Source organism: Sipha flava, unplaced genomic scaffold (assembly GCF_003268045.1).
Source record: "Sipha flava isolate LNK unplaced genomic scaffold, YSA_version1 42_pilon_pilon, whole genome shotgun sequence".
Classification (NCBI taxonomy): domain Eukaryota; kingdom Metazoa; phylum Arthropoda; class Insecta; order Hemiptera; family Aphididae; genus Sipha; species Sipha flava.
The window spans coordinates 2,057,208-2,076,071 of NW_020273159.1; the positions used below are offsets into that span (position 1 = coordinate 2,057,208).

The 18,864-nt window shown below is 27.7% G+C and overlaps 1 protein-coding gene across 2 annotated transcripts in view; it reads left to right on the plus strand.

Moving 5' to 3' along the window:
* Positions 1–18,864, plus strand: part of LOC112689090 — a 203,430-nt gene that overhangs the window by 132,586 nt on the left and 51,980 nt on the right. For both annotated transcript variants that reach the window (XM_025562605.1, XM_025562606.1), the window contains exon 3: positions 4,157–4,280. In XM_025562605.1, the coding sequence (XP_025418390.1) occupies positions 4,157–4,280 (124 nt within the window). The remainder of the gene's footprint in view (positions 1–4,156; positions 4,281–18,864) is intronic.

Consider the following 18,864-nt stretch of genomic DNA (forward strand, 5'->3'; position numbering starts at 1 on the left):
AACACATTATCATAATATTAAAATAATATAAAAATGCAAAATATTTCAGTTCTAATATTTTAGAAGCCAAAAAGATGCGGCATGTTTTTATGTTCTCACTAAAAACTTAATAAATTTAGTTGAGACCATAGAACAAGAAATAAATAAAATATATAATATGTGCGTATTATATATTATAAAAATGTAAATTGATATACAAGTAAAAATTATTTATACGATAAAAATTGAACGTATTCTATCTATTTTTCTAACAATTTGTAGCGTCAATTTGATAACAAATTCTTCTTTCGAAATCTTACGAATCAACTAAAAAGATAAGGTCAGTCTAGGTGAAAGGGAAAATGTGGAAAAAACTGTGCCATCGGGAATAATTCCGATATATAAACCGGATTGGTCAACTGCTAGAGAATACAAACTTCTTATTCTTCTTTATTAGTTTTATATAGGACACATGTTGTTAATGCAAGTGAGTCGAAAAAGTAGCGAAGGGTAGGATTAAGTTCATATAGAAACCGACTATTGTTTTTTTCACAATAAGTTGATACTTTTTTAGACTTAACGAACGACACAATTCTCGTTGAAAAATATTTCAGTGATGGTTTAATATATATATGTTACTATGGATCACTTCCATGTCGTAAATTAGAACGAACGATAAATATCTTCAGAAATCATTTTATATATATGACCCAAATTATTCATTGTAAGGGAGAAAATAAAAAAATGTTATTTCAATGGGGTTACCAGACATTTTTTAATAAGAAATTACACATTGTAGCCAACGAAAAATTAATCTTATGCTGCATTACGTTATAATACATTTTATTTATGGGTACTAGTTACTAGTTTGGTCTTAAATAATTGTTTTTCAATGGTTTACTAAAAATCATACTGTATCATCGGGAATAATTGCAATAAAAATTATAATATAATACAATAAAACAAATTACTCGAAAGCATGGCATATCTCGTGTTATATTTTGACAGATTATATTATTCCAGCTTTAATTAAAACTTTAATAAAATATAATGACTTTAAAATTAATTATGTAAACTATTCATTACCATAATACATGACACTTAAAAAAAAATTCTTATAGTACCTATTCTTATATATAAAATGAATATTGTTATTCAGTGCATCAAAGTTTTAACGAAATTCAAACTATTTAATGAATTAAAATGTAATTTTTTTAAAAATAAAACTTGTTGAGTTAATTAATTTTCAATGATTTATTTTAATAGCTAATATGGAAGTTAATATTTTCAATAAAATAAATCTGTTAAAATTAAAAATAAGATTTTTATCAATTATTTATTATTATTCCTTACAATTATTTCAAATGAATTTTATAATATTAATTTATTACAATATTAAAACTCTTTGTGAATAAATTTAAAAGGCCAAAATATGAAAAATACGTTTAGATTCTGAGTGACATGACAAATATATTTTTACTTAGGTTTTTTATAAAAACAATATTATTTATTATTTCATTTGACTTATTTTTGTTTAGCTAATTATATCTTAAATATAATATAATTAAATATGTTATATTTGATGATACATTTGAATGTTTTTGATGAATTATAATTATAGAATTAAATCTCTCAAATCAGAGTTTAATTTTTAAATGAAATACTTGATGAAATGTGTTTAATTAGTGTTTTGTTATGACAGGTAAAATAAAAGATAAACCGATTTTGTCCCAAAAATTCATTGAAAATCCAAAAATCACTCCAATGTAGTTGTAAGCTGTTGTGTAAATGAAACATAATACTCAGTCATATTTTAACATATTTCTACCGAAGATCATAGGCAAACAGTCATAATTTATTATTATATTTTATGAGCGCACTAAAATACTTCGATAAAAAAAAAAATAACATTCAGATGAGTACAAAAACCATACTTTAATATAAACGCTGTAATCTGAGGTAATTTCCTTTTATATACACAACTTTGGTGCGAGAAGGGGGCAGCGGAAATAAGTTCTTCTAATATGTCTTACAACGGCTGAAAACACACTTTTAAATAACGTTGCATAATCCTCACGGACAACTTTTACAGCTAATATCAGCTCCAGTTGCACGACTTCAGGGCTAGTTCAGTTACAACGTGTAAATGTATCATAAAGAAGTCTAACCTTTATACACATTTATCATTCATGAAAATTCAATATTACGCTAACAAAAATATAAGCATTATAAAAGTATAATTTAATTGTTATATAAATTATTAATATTATTTATTTGTTTATTTATTTATTTTCTTTCTAATAAGTGTAAAATGTCATTAGTAATGACACATTACTTATTGAATATTTTAAAATAAATGTATGAGATAATTTGATTTCTCACAAATTATTATTCGATTAACTGTCATAAGATTTATATTTATCTGATGATTATGTTTAATATTTGAAAAGATGTTCTCTTCGCTCCGGGCAAGCTTAATATTTGGACAAACAATCTCAATACGTCAAGTTGGTTTGTCGTTAGTTTGCGTACACTATATTTAGATCAACTTTGACATTTATATAAAATTTCCTCTGTTTTTTAATGCCAAAAATTAGAAACTTAATCACTTAAAGTAATAATTCTACAGTAATTTACTTCTAGAAGGACAAATTTATCAAGGAGCACTACTATTCGTACAACATTTTTCAACAGCCAATGACGGTATATATTTTAAGGGTCTAAGAGGTACATTAAATTTCAAAAATAAATCGATAGTTGTTTCAATTTTATGAAGTACAGTGGTAGCCGATTATTGACTTATTCGGTTAATGGACTCAAATGGTCAGGTCCCAAAGTTAGTTTAATTAGTGGCGACCACTGTATGTGTACAAGTAAAAAATGTATATTTAATCACCTCGTCGCTTTTAATATCCTAAATGTATTAAATTATTGAATATAGTACTTGAAGAGTATACAGTTATACACATTCTTAGATGTTTCCTATGTAAGTTGTAAATATTATGTGTTGCGTGAATAATACATAAAAGTAAAATATTTCCCTGAATTAGATTTGTTTAAAATAATATAAAAAACAAAAAAACCAATTAATTCTTTATAAATTCAATTGGAATTTTATGTAAGGAAGCTCAAGAATCACGCAATAAGAACATTATGAAGTACACAGTTATAACAAAAACAAAAAATATTTTTAATGTTTATTTAATTTTAATGTATTTATTTAAATGTATGTAATTAATAAGTATCAATAAATATGTATTTCAATGATAGTTATACATTCATGAATATCAATAATTTAATTATTTAATTTTGGTCACATCTTTGCGTTTTGCGACCACTGTGCGGTGTCTCCTATAGTTGATAAGCCCAACAGTTACTCTTGATGTAATCTTATAATATTGATAATATTAATATATTTAAGATACGTTTATCAGGGGATTTTTATTGTATTGAATTAAATGTTTTCTGTGGCTATAATAAATACAGATATCGTCCCGCCATTTGGTAACATAAAATATAAAATAAAAAATATTTTATACGATTATGTAAATTGTCTATAAGTACCTCAAAATGTATTTATTATGTATTACACCACGAAAACCATTAAAATGTTGGTTAGTTAACTGTAATTGGTTTAATACATACACAGATTTTATTATTGTATTTAGTGTTGCTACGGCAGTGAATAAACTAGAATTCTTGGCAACCCTTAACTATACTGAATGTATAACATAAATTACACGGCACACAAGGTGTTTACTATGAACAGCGAAAATAAAATAAATATATCCGATTGACGATTGTCATTAACAAATTTCCGTTCAACCAAATGAATGCAATCCAATCAATGTGATAATACGGAAGAACATTGCAATTCTTACGAGTTTTCAAATTGACGCAATGACTCGCTATCATTATAGTATATAAAATGTTGTATTTTTATTTATCTTCGTTTTGTTTCTGATAAGTCAAAGGTAAAAAAAAATTGTATATACATGCATATTTAAACATTTTTACGTTAATAATACATCATCGTTGTTCCACATATATTTAAAATAACTGTTAATATTTATTATATGTATACAAGAAAATAATAATGTTTTACTCATTATAAGATAATAAATTAATATTTGTTTATGGTAAATTTAATTAATGTTGAATTAATTAATTATTTCAGATTTGCGATCGCTATCCTGTAAATATATTCGGTACACCAGTGACTGGGATTTGGATTTGGCCAAAGAAGACATCGGTGTTGATTCTGATGTTTATTTTACACAATCGTTTGTTGCCAAAATGAGGTAAGATTATTTACTGTTAATTTTTTTTTTTTTTTCAATTGATTACATACATTATTTATTATTGACATTCGTTTTCGAAAAATAAAATAAAATTTATATATATAGACTAAATCAATTTTTTATTTTTACATTTTAATTAATATTATAGCTTTGAACCGATTGATAAGATAGTATTCAATATCGTTTTTTTAAGTTTAGACTTAACTATCGCAATTTGTAACATAAAATATTGGCATTTTAATATTATAGAAACTATTGCACGCGATGGGTTGATCGTAAATTAAAATTATCCGAATAAACGACATGTCGAGTTGATGGTAACTAATTTCTCACCGGATAATGGGTCGCATCCAACGGCCACAAATCAACACTACGGCCGAGGGGAAGAGGAAACACGAATTTTATCACGTATCTAAACTTTCCCTCTTCCTTCTAAACCTTAGTGGATTTGGACCCAAATTACAACGCTGCCAGCATCCTAGCGCATATATACAATGGGCGAAGTTTCTCTATAAAGCGTGTCTGTAAGAATTTCCTTGAAACTATAAACATTAGGACTAGATTTCATTTTAAAGCTTTTAAACTATTGTAATTTTATTGACTCGAGTCAAACAAAATACAATCTCTGGAATATTTTCACCGTGAAAAGACAGCGAATTGGAGATTTAAGACTTGATTTCGAGTTTGACGAGTTAAACAATACATAAATATATATTCTGTTCTTTCTTGTCTTTATGGAAATTCAAAACAATACTACTATAAACTGGAAATAAATATATCATGTTTGATAAAAGTTAAGTTTCCTAGCAAATTTAAGATTCGGTTTCAATAGAAATGTAGTTATTATTTTTGAACCATGTGTTATTGTTTTACATATTAAAATATTTTCGTATTACAATATTGATTTAAATATTTACCATTTCTAAAATTATATCATACATTATTTTTGTTAATTATACTATCTGCATTTTTCCATTTTCATTTCAATTCATTCAATGTTCATTGAAAATAAATGTTCGATTTTAAAATAATAATATTGGTTATAGTTATTATAAATAAATTTAATGCATTACGGGATGACTCGTTAATATTGTTTTCTTTATTATATTGATACACAATTTGTGTTAAATTTTTGTTTCGTTTCACGTATAACTGCTTTTTGTTTTGTTATTCAACTTGACAAATAAATTATTTAAAATGTTTTCTTAGCGTATGATATGATTTACATTACACATATTACCACATATGTGTAACGGAAATTCGTACCCAAAAATTCAACCGGGCCTCTCATAACTACATAGACGGTTAGCACACTACAACCAATGCTATTGTTCTGTTGTATTATACTCTCTCATATTGTGATTTATATTATTTTTCACTACAAACTAATTACAACCCAAAAGTTTTTGTGTGTCCGATATTGTTTCTAAAGTAGAAAGACGAAGAGGACTAATTTATAAATATATATATTAATTCAGGAAAGGATCCAAGAGCAGATATACATATATGTATATATGTTAATAATGAATAGCTTAAAAATTAATATATTTAATTTGATCTATATCGCATTATTAATATAAAACATAAAAATGAGTTTTCGTCGTAAATGTAGGCTTTTTGAATTTTAAGAATCATTATTTATCTTTATTTGGACAACCCCTGAGTATGTTGTAGTTTTGTTTATTTGGCGCTAATGGTTTTTTTATTTTTATTTATTATTATTTTTTTTTTTTTTTTTTTAACTAATATCAAAATAAACTTTGGATACTTTAGATGTTTTGACGATCCACGTAACTGAAAAACCGATCACAATTAATGATGATACAGAATTTATCATAACGATGAGTCACTTTAAAAAAATCAAAAATAATGAGAACAATCACGGAATGAAACTTCGAACGCAGAAGACCCGAGATCCTATTTTTTCTTAGTGCTGTTGTTCCCAATTTACTTAGATTGAGTGGTATCAAAGGAACAACGAGAGGCTAGCAGATTCATATTAAATAAACTATGCGCGTTTCTACATTTATATATAAATATAAACGTTTTGACCATGTGTGTAGAAGCACCGTAGAGATATTGGATAAAGTATTATGTTCAAGTTTGCTCGCTGTCGAATGTAGGCAAAGTCTGAGGTGGTAGTCCATCACCCTGATGGTAGTACGTAGGAAACAGTGGTAGCAGCGGTTTATCCATCTCGTGACTTGAGTATAAGAAAATGTACATCTGTAATTGGAAAATAACTCGATTTTTGTTTTACGACGACCGGCCGCATACAATTTAATTCTCCTGGCAAATCCAATTTGATAGTTCACTGGGTCAACAGCGAGTAAGGTGCATACCAGCGGTTTTCTCGTCGTGGTATTTTTTTTCCGAGAATTTTTATTCGAAATCGTTATATTTATATGCACCTCCATTTTTCTTTTCATTTCTCTCCATCTTTCTTTTTCCTCCCCCGTTTCTTTTTCCATCTCCATCCTACTCATTCCCTCTCACTCTGTCACTATCTCTGTCTGTCTATTTTTTTCTCCCTCTCTCTTTCTCTCTCTTTCTCTAAATGTAAGGTAGTTTTTCGAACAAAAAAACAAATGTTTACTTAAAATGCTGGACGAGACTTGAGGGAAACAATAGCCTCACTGCGGATGTTAACACCCATTTGACGGGTTATGTTTTCTTTATAGAAAGTAAATTCAAATGAACTGTTATTGTACGAGAAGAGTGGAAATACGAATGAATGTAAATAGCATAAGCATAGTTTGTATCAAAAATTATAGTTCTATTAAACAGCATCACTAGTAAATGTCCGTCGCTTAAGTAAGTTCTATACTTAGATTTGACACATCAATTTCGAAAACGTTTGTTCACATTAGTGGAGTTAAATATTAAAATCATTTCACGTGCATATTTTTTGATTTGGAATAATATTAACAAAAATCTTTAAATTTGGTGGGCTTGAATAGCCGGAATCTATTCGCAAGCTGCATGTTGGAGATACCTAACGTGAGACAAAAGTGAAAAAGGTCTCAAACACATTGTATAATCGTAATAAATATTGAACTAGCTTAATTTTCTCGGGTGTTATTCAGTCAATTGTCACTAGTATTGTATTATTTAACTTTTTTTTTTTATAAACTATCAAGTGATATCATTATAATATTTTATTCGTTGATTATGAAGAGGGAGCGTTTGATTTACTGCGAAAAAATTGCTGATGGTGTTCATTACAATTAGAGCAATCTATTATTATTTATTGTATGGTACATATAATAAGAATACTTCCGTTCGGTAAACATACATTGTATTCGTCAAAAAATTGTATGCAAAATTCTGAAATTAAATTTAGTCGTTCAGATTAAATACATACATAAATATACATTGAAGACTCGTTTTAATCTATGTAAATATATAATCAATGCATTGAAATGGTTGAATGAAATTGCGAATATACAATCGAATTATCTTTGATCGAATTTTCGTATCGAAATAAATGCAAATGGATCAAACGTTTTTACCATCGATTGTTCGAAATTAGATTTTCGCATAATATTCGTTTTGAAAATGTTTACATTTCGAACAATTGAGTTTAACCGGCAATTATTATCGATATAGCCAAACAGCGAGAGTGATACAATATAAAGCCGAAAAGACGATAAAGAATATTATATAGTTTATCGTTGAACCGTACCATTAGTCAATGCGAATAATAATCAAATAATTTTTGTCATCCGAATATTTTTAAGGTAAGTTTAAAACAAACGGGTTTTCTACGTTCGGTGAAAGATCTGAATATTAGGATTATAATTGAACGTGAAAATGAACGCATCTTTATCGTACTGTATACAGCTTATTGTAATCTACCGTTCACTATTATTGTGTCTGCTTGTATATATGTAAATATTTTTGGGCCTGATCGTTAAGTCACACGGGCCAGATAAAGTTGCGCGATTGCCAGTTTAAATGGTAATGTCGATAAGTTTACTATATAGTTGACTCGAGGCACCGTTGCAGTCGATGAATATTTATTTTCCAAATGCTCGTTGTTCTCGCGATCGCGTTTGGTGGGGCACGAGGGATCGTAAAGCCGTTAACGGCGTTTCGCAATCGTAATAATATAAATGTAGAACTCGAACAGCAAATGCACAGCTCGACTTAAGTCCATAGCAGCGCGACATCTCGCGTGACTCGTTTTTTTTTTAATAATATAAAATCTGTGCACAACCACAAATGTGACTAGAATATGTTTACAAATGTTTTTCCCATATGATGAAACAAACAAGTTATTCGTGAAATGTATTCGTTGATAATCGTAGCGTTGCAGAAGATTCACGTACAATTTCAGTATCCGGAGAAAACACTACGGTACACCGTGTCTGTAGTACAATTTAAAATTACAATTTTCCAAAAGAATCAAAAAAAAAAAAAGTGTTGAAAATGTCGAAAGCTTCCATAAGTAAATCGTTCCATATGGCCCTTCCAAACTTTAATGACCGAACGTGAAAGTAAATTAAACAACTGAATTAGCGAAATAATACGTGCATTACTGCCAGCTGGTGACAGTCACGGATGACGACGCCGTATTCGTGCGCGAGTCACAGGTGAATACTCCGTATCCAGTTCAACCCCCTTAGATTCATCGCCGCGGTGACCGCAACACCCCGTACAGTCGTATTTATTGCCCCGTATCGCTGTGCGGGAGACAACTTGTTGACTGCGTCCGATATAATTTATGGCTTCGAGTTACGGCTTTTCGACGGCCCGATCTCGACAATTGCGATCGGACGAAGATAACCGCTGCTGCTCGTTCTCGTGCAAACACGCGCACATACGTTCACGTATGTAAATCAACGGACGGCTGACGAGAAATCGATGTCGGGATTAAGCCCGGCACACCGCGATTCCGTCACGGACGGATCCGGTCGACGTGTAATCGGATTGTCGAGGAGCGCGCACACGCAAATCGGTGGGCGGCGGGTGAGCTCGACGAACAGAACACACACGTGTTGCCGGTCCGCGTAAGACCCGGGGACGGATATAACAATGTTTGTAAACAATTTGGCTGGCGGAATTTCGCAGCGACCGCGTGTGCGCTGATAATATCAATTCGTGCGTTTCCCTCCGCCGATCAAACAGTCACGTCCCGCCGCGGTCGACACCCGTAATCGAAGCTGCTGGTTTGTTATCGTTCGTTAACACGACGTGTATCGAACTCAACGTATTATACATACGTCTACGTACAAGCGTGTGTGACCCTGCGGCCTAATCGGCCCGCGGTTACCCCTTCGACGGCGTTAAAAATTATCGATCGTCGCCGACTCTTTTCTACCGCGTGCCGTTGCCGCTTACCGTCCCGAATGAATTACCGGACGCAACGTGCACCGGTGGACACCGTAAGAGAGACTAATGCGAGGTTCGCCGTGTAACACCGTAGAAACGCGAAACGTCCACTCGACTGCGATAAAAGAAATCGTTTTCATAAAAGGTTTGTTCCTCAGCACTGCGTATTATACGGTTTGCAAGCTCTACTATAACGTGCTGTTGTTCAGAGAAAACCACTCGTAATCTTAACCGAGCCTTTGAAATCGAGAAAATTAATCGCAATGTAATCGTCTGAATCTAAATCGTAGTCGTCTGGCCGAGGTATACGTATTTGTGTATTCACAAACGTTTAAGATACAACTTTAGTTTTTACTTATTTTTGACTAATGACGTGTTATACTACAACTCATGCGGTACGTTATATTACAAACAATTATAAATTAATTCAATTAACCGTCAAAGAAAGTCCATAATTATAGGATCCCTTGAAAAAAATGTATCCTTTCAATGCTTCGTAAAAAATTGAGACAAAATAACTAATTGTAAACTTGTTTGGAAAAGTACAGCTTAAATGATTGCTATACAGATGAGAGGAATGATCCATTAGACTGTGTGTTATTGGTTCAATTTAATTAACCACTATAAATACATTTAAAATATAATTCGATGAACCTTAATTACTATTTGCACACTCGTGTTTACATTTAAAATTATAAGCAAAATAAGCCATAAGTTTAAGAATTTTTCAAATACTATATCAAATTTACTTGACAAAAACCGTGCATAATTAGCAAATTAGTTTTACATATTTTCAAAAAACTTATTCAGAATTTTCATAAAAAATATAATGCTATATAGTCTTAAAATATACTGTATTAATTAATAATTCTAAATGGAAAATAATTTTTAACAAATTAAATAACTTTAAATATACAATAGTTTTTTTTTTTTTAAAAAAAAAGAAGAGTTAAATAATTTTTTAATGTTTCAAGTTTCTGACCAGTTTTTATTGTATTTTATTTATGGTCAAAATTAGAAGTGTAAAATAATAGCAATTGTATTAATTAATTTAATTATATTTTAAAGTTTCTACGTTAATTAGTTTTATTTATAACTACATATGTTCATTTTTTTAATCACATAATATAATCATATTATGATACACCATATTTCATACAAAATATTATTGATTTAAATTAGTTGAAATATTTTAAAGACAAATTTTTAATCATTTGAATATTGACCATCTATTATAATTCGATTTATGAGTAATTAATGCCCACAAAAAAATATTTTATTTACAATCGCTTAGTGTAATGCAAATACCACCAGGACGAATCAGTAAAACGAAAATTATTAAAATATTATATCCTTTAACGATAGTATGGTTTGTTTTGAATTTAAGGAAAATCATATTTTATTCTCATATGGTTTTCATGAACCATGCATATAATAGAGAGGAATAGTAGAATTTAGTATTGATAGAAAAGAGCCTTATGTTATATAATGCTATAAAAAAAAAAAATGTAAAAAGTAGATATAGATAACATATAGATAATACATAGATGATTTTCCGATAAAATTTCGTTTAGCTTCGTCGTATACGATTACTAAATAGAAACGCTTTTCATTAAAAACGATTTTTAAAAAAAAAAAAAAAAGCCCAGGGCAATCGGGTTTCTAGTTACACCACTGTGTGATTATGATTATAAACAGCGATTTTGAAATTTGAAGGCAATCCTACTACTCATGTTGTATTATTTACAATATTATTACAAAGTCAAATAGGCACATCGGCTTACTCTTTAGTAATTACTTTTGTGTCACCGTGGATTATTTCTGGACGTCAAAACAGCATTACAGAAGATTTTTTTGAAGGGTCGTACAATATTATAATAATAATAAAAATAACAATGATATTTAATAATTATCATTATTCATATTATTTATATTTATTTATTTATTTTAAATGTATTATAAAACGATTGATCAAGAGGTGTATATCTATTTACGTTCTGATAACACAATTATAATTTTTATTATTTATATTATTATTGTCATTATTACTATTATTTCTCCCGTTTATCATATATATATATACTACCACCGTCACCGTAATCCCTAACGCTGACAAAGATATAAGCCCGTTTTTAATTATAAAATATATTTTCGGTTTTCTAATAACTATTATTACCTGAACATAGTGTTTCAAGTATGCTCCCCAACAGCGAAACTATTGTGATATTAAAAAACGTATATCACCTAAGATAGTCAAAGCGCTTTTCCAAGTATAAAAATATAATAATATAATGTGATATCTTTAACGTATAGTTGATCCCTTTGGATTTTATGTATAATGATATTCTTTGGTATATTATATTAGCATATGGCATCGGCATATTCTTTGGTGTGTCGTTGCACACAAAACGATGTTCCCGTTTGAAAAACAAAATTTGATATTTTCACTACAGTGTGCTCCTTAATAGAGGTACAGAAAAATTAATAATGGGAACCATATAATATTTTAATACATTTACATTTTTCAAAAATTAAAATTCAAAAAATTACCCAACATAAGGACAAAAAAAAGAATTGTGCAAAATTGAAAAAGTACCCATATGTTTATAAGTATTAAACATTTAAGCTCATTAAGTAGGTATAATTCTTTACAATTTTTAAATGTCATACCTATTTGAAAAATGTTACACATCAATATTTGCATAGTATTTATTAGTTATTATAGGGATTATTAAAATTCAAAAAGTACACGCTATTAAAATAACACGCTAACCGAATCTATTTTATGATATTAAGAAAACGATTAGCAAACAGATAAAATATTATCTCCTAACAATTAATACAAATATGTAACTATAGCTCAATCTTTAAATTCTATTGAACGCATTTTAATGTTCGTTCATCCTAAGAACTCGATTTTTTTTTGCTCAGAATCGAATTATTGCGTTATGTATTATGAATAATATATCGAATGATTTTCAAATGAAAATTTTCTTGAGTAAAAATATATTTTAATTGAATATAACCATAATATTAGTGGGTGCCAGTTATAATCGCGAAAAAATATCGCGAAAGTAAAAATCGCGAAATATTTTAACAGCGAACACATTAATAGCGAAAAGTAAGAAATATACCTGGATATATTTTTATAATTTAAGTAATTATTAACATTAAAATCAAAGTACTATATAAAATAGTTAGATTATGGTTGATCAAAAATGAACCAAAAACTTAAAATATTACCTATATATAAATTACCAACAATAAAAATACATGCAAATAAAAAAAACTATGAAATATTTAATGTATATAATACAAGAAATGAATGTAATAATAATCTCAAATTACTTAAATGTGATACTACATTAATGAAAATGTTTTATATAAATAGAGGAATTGAATTATTTAAGGTTACCAAATAATATTAAGACTATTAAAAATAATAAACTCTTTAAATATAAAATAAACAAACTATACATGCAATTTCACGACGAGACCTAATTATAATTATTATTATATGTTTAATAAATGTATAAATGCATAAATGCACAAATATATATTAAAATATGTACTTATTTCATATTCATATAAATAGATATTAATGTAGAATTGAAATTAGAAAAAACTATTAATTATAGACTCCTTAATCTCTCCACAAGCATCGCTTATAGCGATTAGGTATCAACACAAATTGTATCATGCAAAAATTGTTGTAATTGTTATTATTGTTGTTGTTGATTAAAGAAATAAATAAATAAAATTTAAATTTAAATTTGATATTTTTCCTAAACTTGTGTAAGTATATAAAATACATCATCACACTATGCTATGATCACAAGTTATATATAATATATAAAGCTTGACAGCGGTTAGGTTTAACTACGGCTTATCTTTATTACGTGATCCAAGACGCAATAGTACAAAATTACATTATTGATTATCTAGTATTATTATATTTTAAAGGTATACCCACTAACGAAAATAATTTCTTTCTTTTCGCTATTAATGTTTTCGCTATTGTAACATTTCGCGATTTTTACTTTCGCGATATTTTTTTTGCGATTTTCATATGAACTCATTATTAGTACTTCGGTTCTTCTTGAGATTCATTAATTAATTAAAAACCACGATTTTTTATGTATTTAATTCGAATTTTTCTATTTGAATTCATATTTTTTTCGTTCTATTAATCCTAGAAATTTTTGATCCGTTATTTATTTTAAAAATAATTGCAGAGTACGGAGTTTTTAATAAAACGTACGTAGAAACTTCACAAAACTTTCAGCCAGATGCTTCAAACTAATTAAACATACATCCAATAAAACTATAAAATATCGTAGAAAAAAAATTTAATATTTACTTATAAATATTATATTATCTTTGCTTAACGAAAAAAAGGTAAAATAAAATTCACGCAAGTTTTAAACAATAAAAAACAAACAAATAAGACAGTATAAGTTTTTACACTTTCCGTTAGTTTGATCACTGAACAACACAAAACTTTCGTTACATATTTTCTTCATTTTACGATATATTTGTGTTATAATAAGGTTGTTTATCGAAAAAAATCTACAATAAAATACGCATATGTACTAGATGCTCTGAATTCTTGAAATACTGGGCACTGCGATGGAAACTTATTGGATAAAATCTGTTCACGGTAAATTACATGATTCGACCAACAACAAATATCTTTGTAATACATCGATTGTTACAAAATTGAAACTAAATTCTATTTCACTTCTACGGTTTTACAGTGTTTTGGATTCGACTTTCGAAACAAAAATATTGCTACTGGTCATAAATTGATGTGCATGTAAGCGTTTTTATTTTTTGTTAAATCACATATAATCACATTTGAAATAAGTACAATTAATGTTTCAACATTTGAATACTGATTTCGTGTGTAAGTCCTTGTTCAGTTCTATTGATTTACATAAATTGGAAAGCTACGACAAATCATCACATTCGAAAAATAATTATGTGTATCAAGTACTATATATACATTAAAATAAAATACATATAAACATTGAAAACTTTAAAATCAAGTCAATATTCATAAAAATAATCACTTACGGCGTATTTTCAATCGTAAAACTTTAATGTGTTTGTTATTATTCATTTTGTTAAAATAAAAAAAGCTTATAAATAAGCGGTGATAAGATGAATTTCAATATTATTTTTAAGTTTCTATTGAGTTTTTTCTCGCGCTTCGGAAAAATACTGAAAAATATAAAAGAAACCTCTCTAAAATTCCACCCGTGTCCGATTTCCAATCTAAAAAGTTGCTGTCTAAACTTTTGGTAAAGATTTACCACTAGAAAAATAAATTAAAACCATCATTGTTAAACCAATAGTTCCCTCACTTCGTTTGAATTCGAAAATGTTCTTTAAACATATAAACTAAAGTCATAATAAAATGATTTTTAACAATGTAATTATTATTAATGTAATTAATCATAATACTAACGACTTGAATTTTTTTTTAAAATATATCGTTTCTTTTTGTTGTGTATCTTATTAGCGGAAAATTATAATTTGACGTAAAAATAATATTAGACGAACAACAATTGAGCGCAGGAAAACTGAGCACAAGAAAAAATAAGTTTTATACTTTTGGATGTTCAGTCATAAAATTACATAATACGTAAAAATCAAACACAAATACCCAATAGTATTATGTAAATGAAATTCATGAAAAAATAAATATTTATACATATACTTATACTGCTCACTTTGGCGATTTTGTTTATAATAGCATGTTTAAGTTACTTGACATTTCATAAAATTGTCACATACGCCGATCACTGCAGCATACATAGACGTAACACGCAAAAAGAAAAAAAAACTTCACTCAAAACACTTAAATTGTCCCGCAGTGACCAACGCGTTCGTCTACCACATATAAAAATTATAAGCACTTTATTTTTAAACATTTTATTCGTTGACGAACGCTTTCACGTTCACCACTGAAAATGTCTTTATTATTCCATATTCTCTCTTTTCTAAATAATACAACTGAACCTGACTAGAAAATACTTGCAAAAATTATCAAAGTTATCATAAGACATATGTCTATATAAAGTTGTAAAACTATCTTATTTGACCTACTAATAATTACTGACTTAAGGGATTTAAATATATATTTGTAGATTTTGATATTTAAAGCGTTTAGAAATTATACCTTTCTATTGTAATTTAGAACTGTTGATTTTTTTCATCGGCCAAAATATTTCTAATTAGATAAGTACAAGCTGAATAATTTAGCAATAGTTCATAATTTTAATTATTAAATATATGTCTGTCGATTTTGATATTTTAAGTATTAAAAAATTATACATTCTAATCGTTGAACATAGCAATCCAAACATACATTTATTAAAGATACATATTAAAATACAGTACCTATAAATATTCATGTTGAGAATTTAAAGCTTATTTTATTGATGAATTGAATTAAAAGGTAATTAAAGGTATTTGATTCCAATACCATTCATGTGTGTATTAATCGTTGCTTTTAGATTATAATAAAATATTATATTAATTTTTAAAAACGTATGAAAGTTCTTATTTAATAGTTTCAAAATAATTTAAATGTCGGAAGTTTTAAATTTCTGCACAATAGTATATAATACTATACGATTCTTTTGGGTCAATTTTATTGATTTTCGTAAAAAATATGAATATTTAAAAACAAATTACTTTACATTCAATGCTGCTTAATTTCATTAAAATATGACATATTTATTTAAAACAATATTACTTATTATACATTACATATAAATATTGTGCGTGTGTGATATAATAAATATACAAAGGATTATGATAATTTAATGTTTTAAGTACCGATTACTCATATTAAGTACATAAATTATCGAATACAATTATTATAATAATAAATTAATTTGATATATATTCACTGAAGTATGACGAATACGCCAATCAAATCGTACATATAATCGTAGATATAAACATAAGACTTTAACTATTAAGGTGACACTCTAAATGACCTGTATGTTTCCTGTAGTGGTCGAGTCATTTAACTAGTAGTGGTTTTATTTTAACAATATTGTAAATATTAAGTTAAGGTAATTTATTATTCATAAAACTATTTCACTACATGAACAACTGTAGTACCTATGTGGTTTACATGTATGCATGTATGACGTAGTTAAAAATTATGGATAACATTTAAATGTTATTGCTTGTTGTTCCAACGTGTACTCATTTATTTCGTTCGATTACTGAATTCAATAAAAATATGATACTTAAAATATTAAATAAAAGTGTGATTTATACTTTTTTAAATAGTAAAAAATGCATACTATAAATATTATTTCATGAAAAATGTTTCAAACAATTTAAGTAATAAAATTTTATAGAGTTTTGTATTTATAATTTTTTATTATTGAACTTCTATGTTATTAAAGTTTAGTTATAAAACAAATGTAAAATTTAAATAGCCATACATATTTACTTTTAGTATACTGTCTTGTAAATTAATTTTTCGAATAAAATGATGAATTTAATTTGAGAAATAATAAAATATTCTTGTATTTTTAAGCCCTACTGATGTTAAAACCTCAAGAGTTAAAATTTCAAAGAATTTTTTGTTTTTCATACTTCAAACTTTATACCGTTAAATATATCACTTACAGGTCAATATATTGTAATCCAATTCACGGTATAAGAACATTTATATATTAAAAGTAGACATCTAAATAATTAATTGAATATATTGAATTATTGACCTAAGCGTTTAATAAAAAAAAATTATAAGTACAATAATTGTTATTGATAATTGGTTGGAAACATTTAACTTAATTATTAAAATAAAATATTTAAATAAGTAGTTTTTCATTTAAAAACAATTCTTATCGTGTTTCAAAAACAACTTGGAGTGGATGCTATTAAGTTTCACGATTTCCTCTCGAAATAATGAGAGTTGTAAATTATGTCATACCTATCTGGATTTAAACCAATATCCAATTTTAAATTGAACATATTTAATATTTTATTTATTAGATTTATAGAATAAGCTATTATTAGTATAAGGCAATAACGTAAACTGTATTCTAATTATTAAGACGAAAATAAATCAAAATCCTACACCGATCGAAGATGATATCCATTCAATCGCAAATGATCGGACATAATCTATCCGAATTATAATTGAATTGATTTTGAAACTAAGATAATCAAATAATATACGAGTATATTCTTTAAATTTTCAAAATCAGTAAAATCGAGATGGTATGAGTTAATTTTATCTGTATAGTTAATACTAGTATTATAGTTTATCTATATATGTAAATGAATCCTTATTTTCAATGGTCACACCATCGTGCGTGAACGGCTGGATCGACTACACTAATTATTTTTTTGTTGTGTTTGCTATTGTCAGGGAAAGATTCTTACGAAAGAAAAAATTAATAAAATTGAAAATGTTATGCCAACTTAGAAGATTCAGTGTCAAATATATCATCTAACTGGTTCCTTGTTGCCAACGCCGAATAGTGACTACAAATTTTCGCAAATTTATTTTATGGGCGATTCAGCAAAAAAGTTGATCAGCGTTGTGCACACAACAATTCGATGAAAAAAATAACGGTGAAGCAACTTCAAAGATTTTTTTCATAAACTTAACGAATTTCATTATTCACAACCGCTTTGAACCACATGCCGTCTGATAATTGTTATATTGTGGAATATAAACCAGCTACAACTTTATAATGGCATCGGACTTGCGGTGAAGAAATTAATCAACGACGTCATTGAAGCTACAGTTTTGAAAGGGAAGTACAAAGGCGAAAACGTTTTGATTCCACGGATTCCTTTGATTACGAACGAAATGCCATTCAACTCTAAAGGGTTACAATTTCCAATGCGGCTAGCATTTGCAATGTCGATAAATAAATATCAAGGGCAGTCACAAAGTGTTTGTGGTATCAATCTTGAAAATCCATGTTTTTCACATGGCCATTTATATGTCTCCTGTTCCCATGTCGGGATACCAACAAAATTATTTATATACGCGTGAGAAAAAAAAACTAAAAATGTTGAAGATCATAAAGCATTAGAATAATAAACACTTTTTTTTAATACTTATACCAATTTGAATTCAATATTCATAATTAAGATAGGATAACGTATTCCGGGTCAGCTAGTGTAATATACATTTTGATAGATTATGAGGATAGGATATGATTATCTACTAGATTTTTAAGGATTTATTAAAAATTAAAAAAAT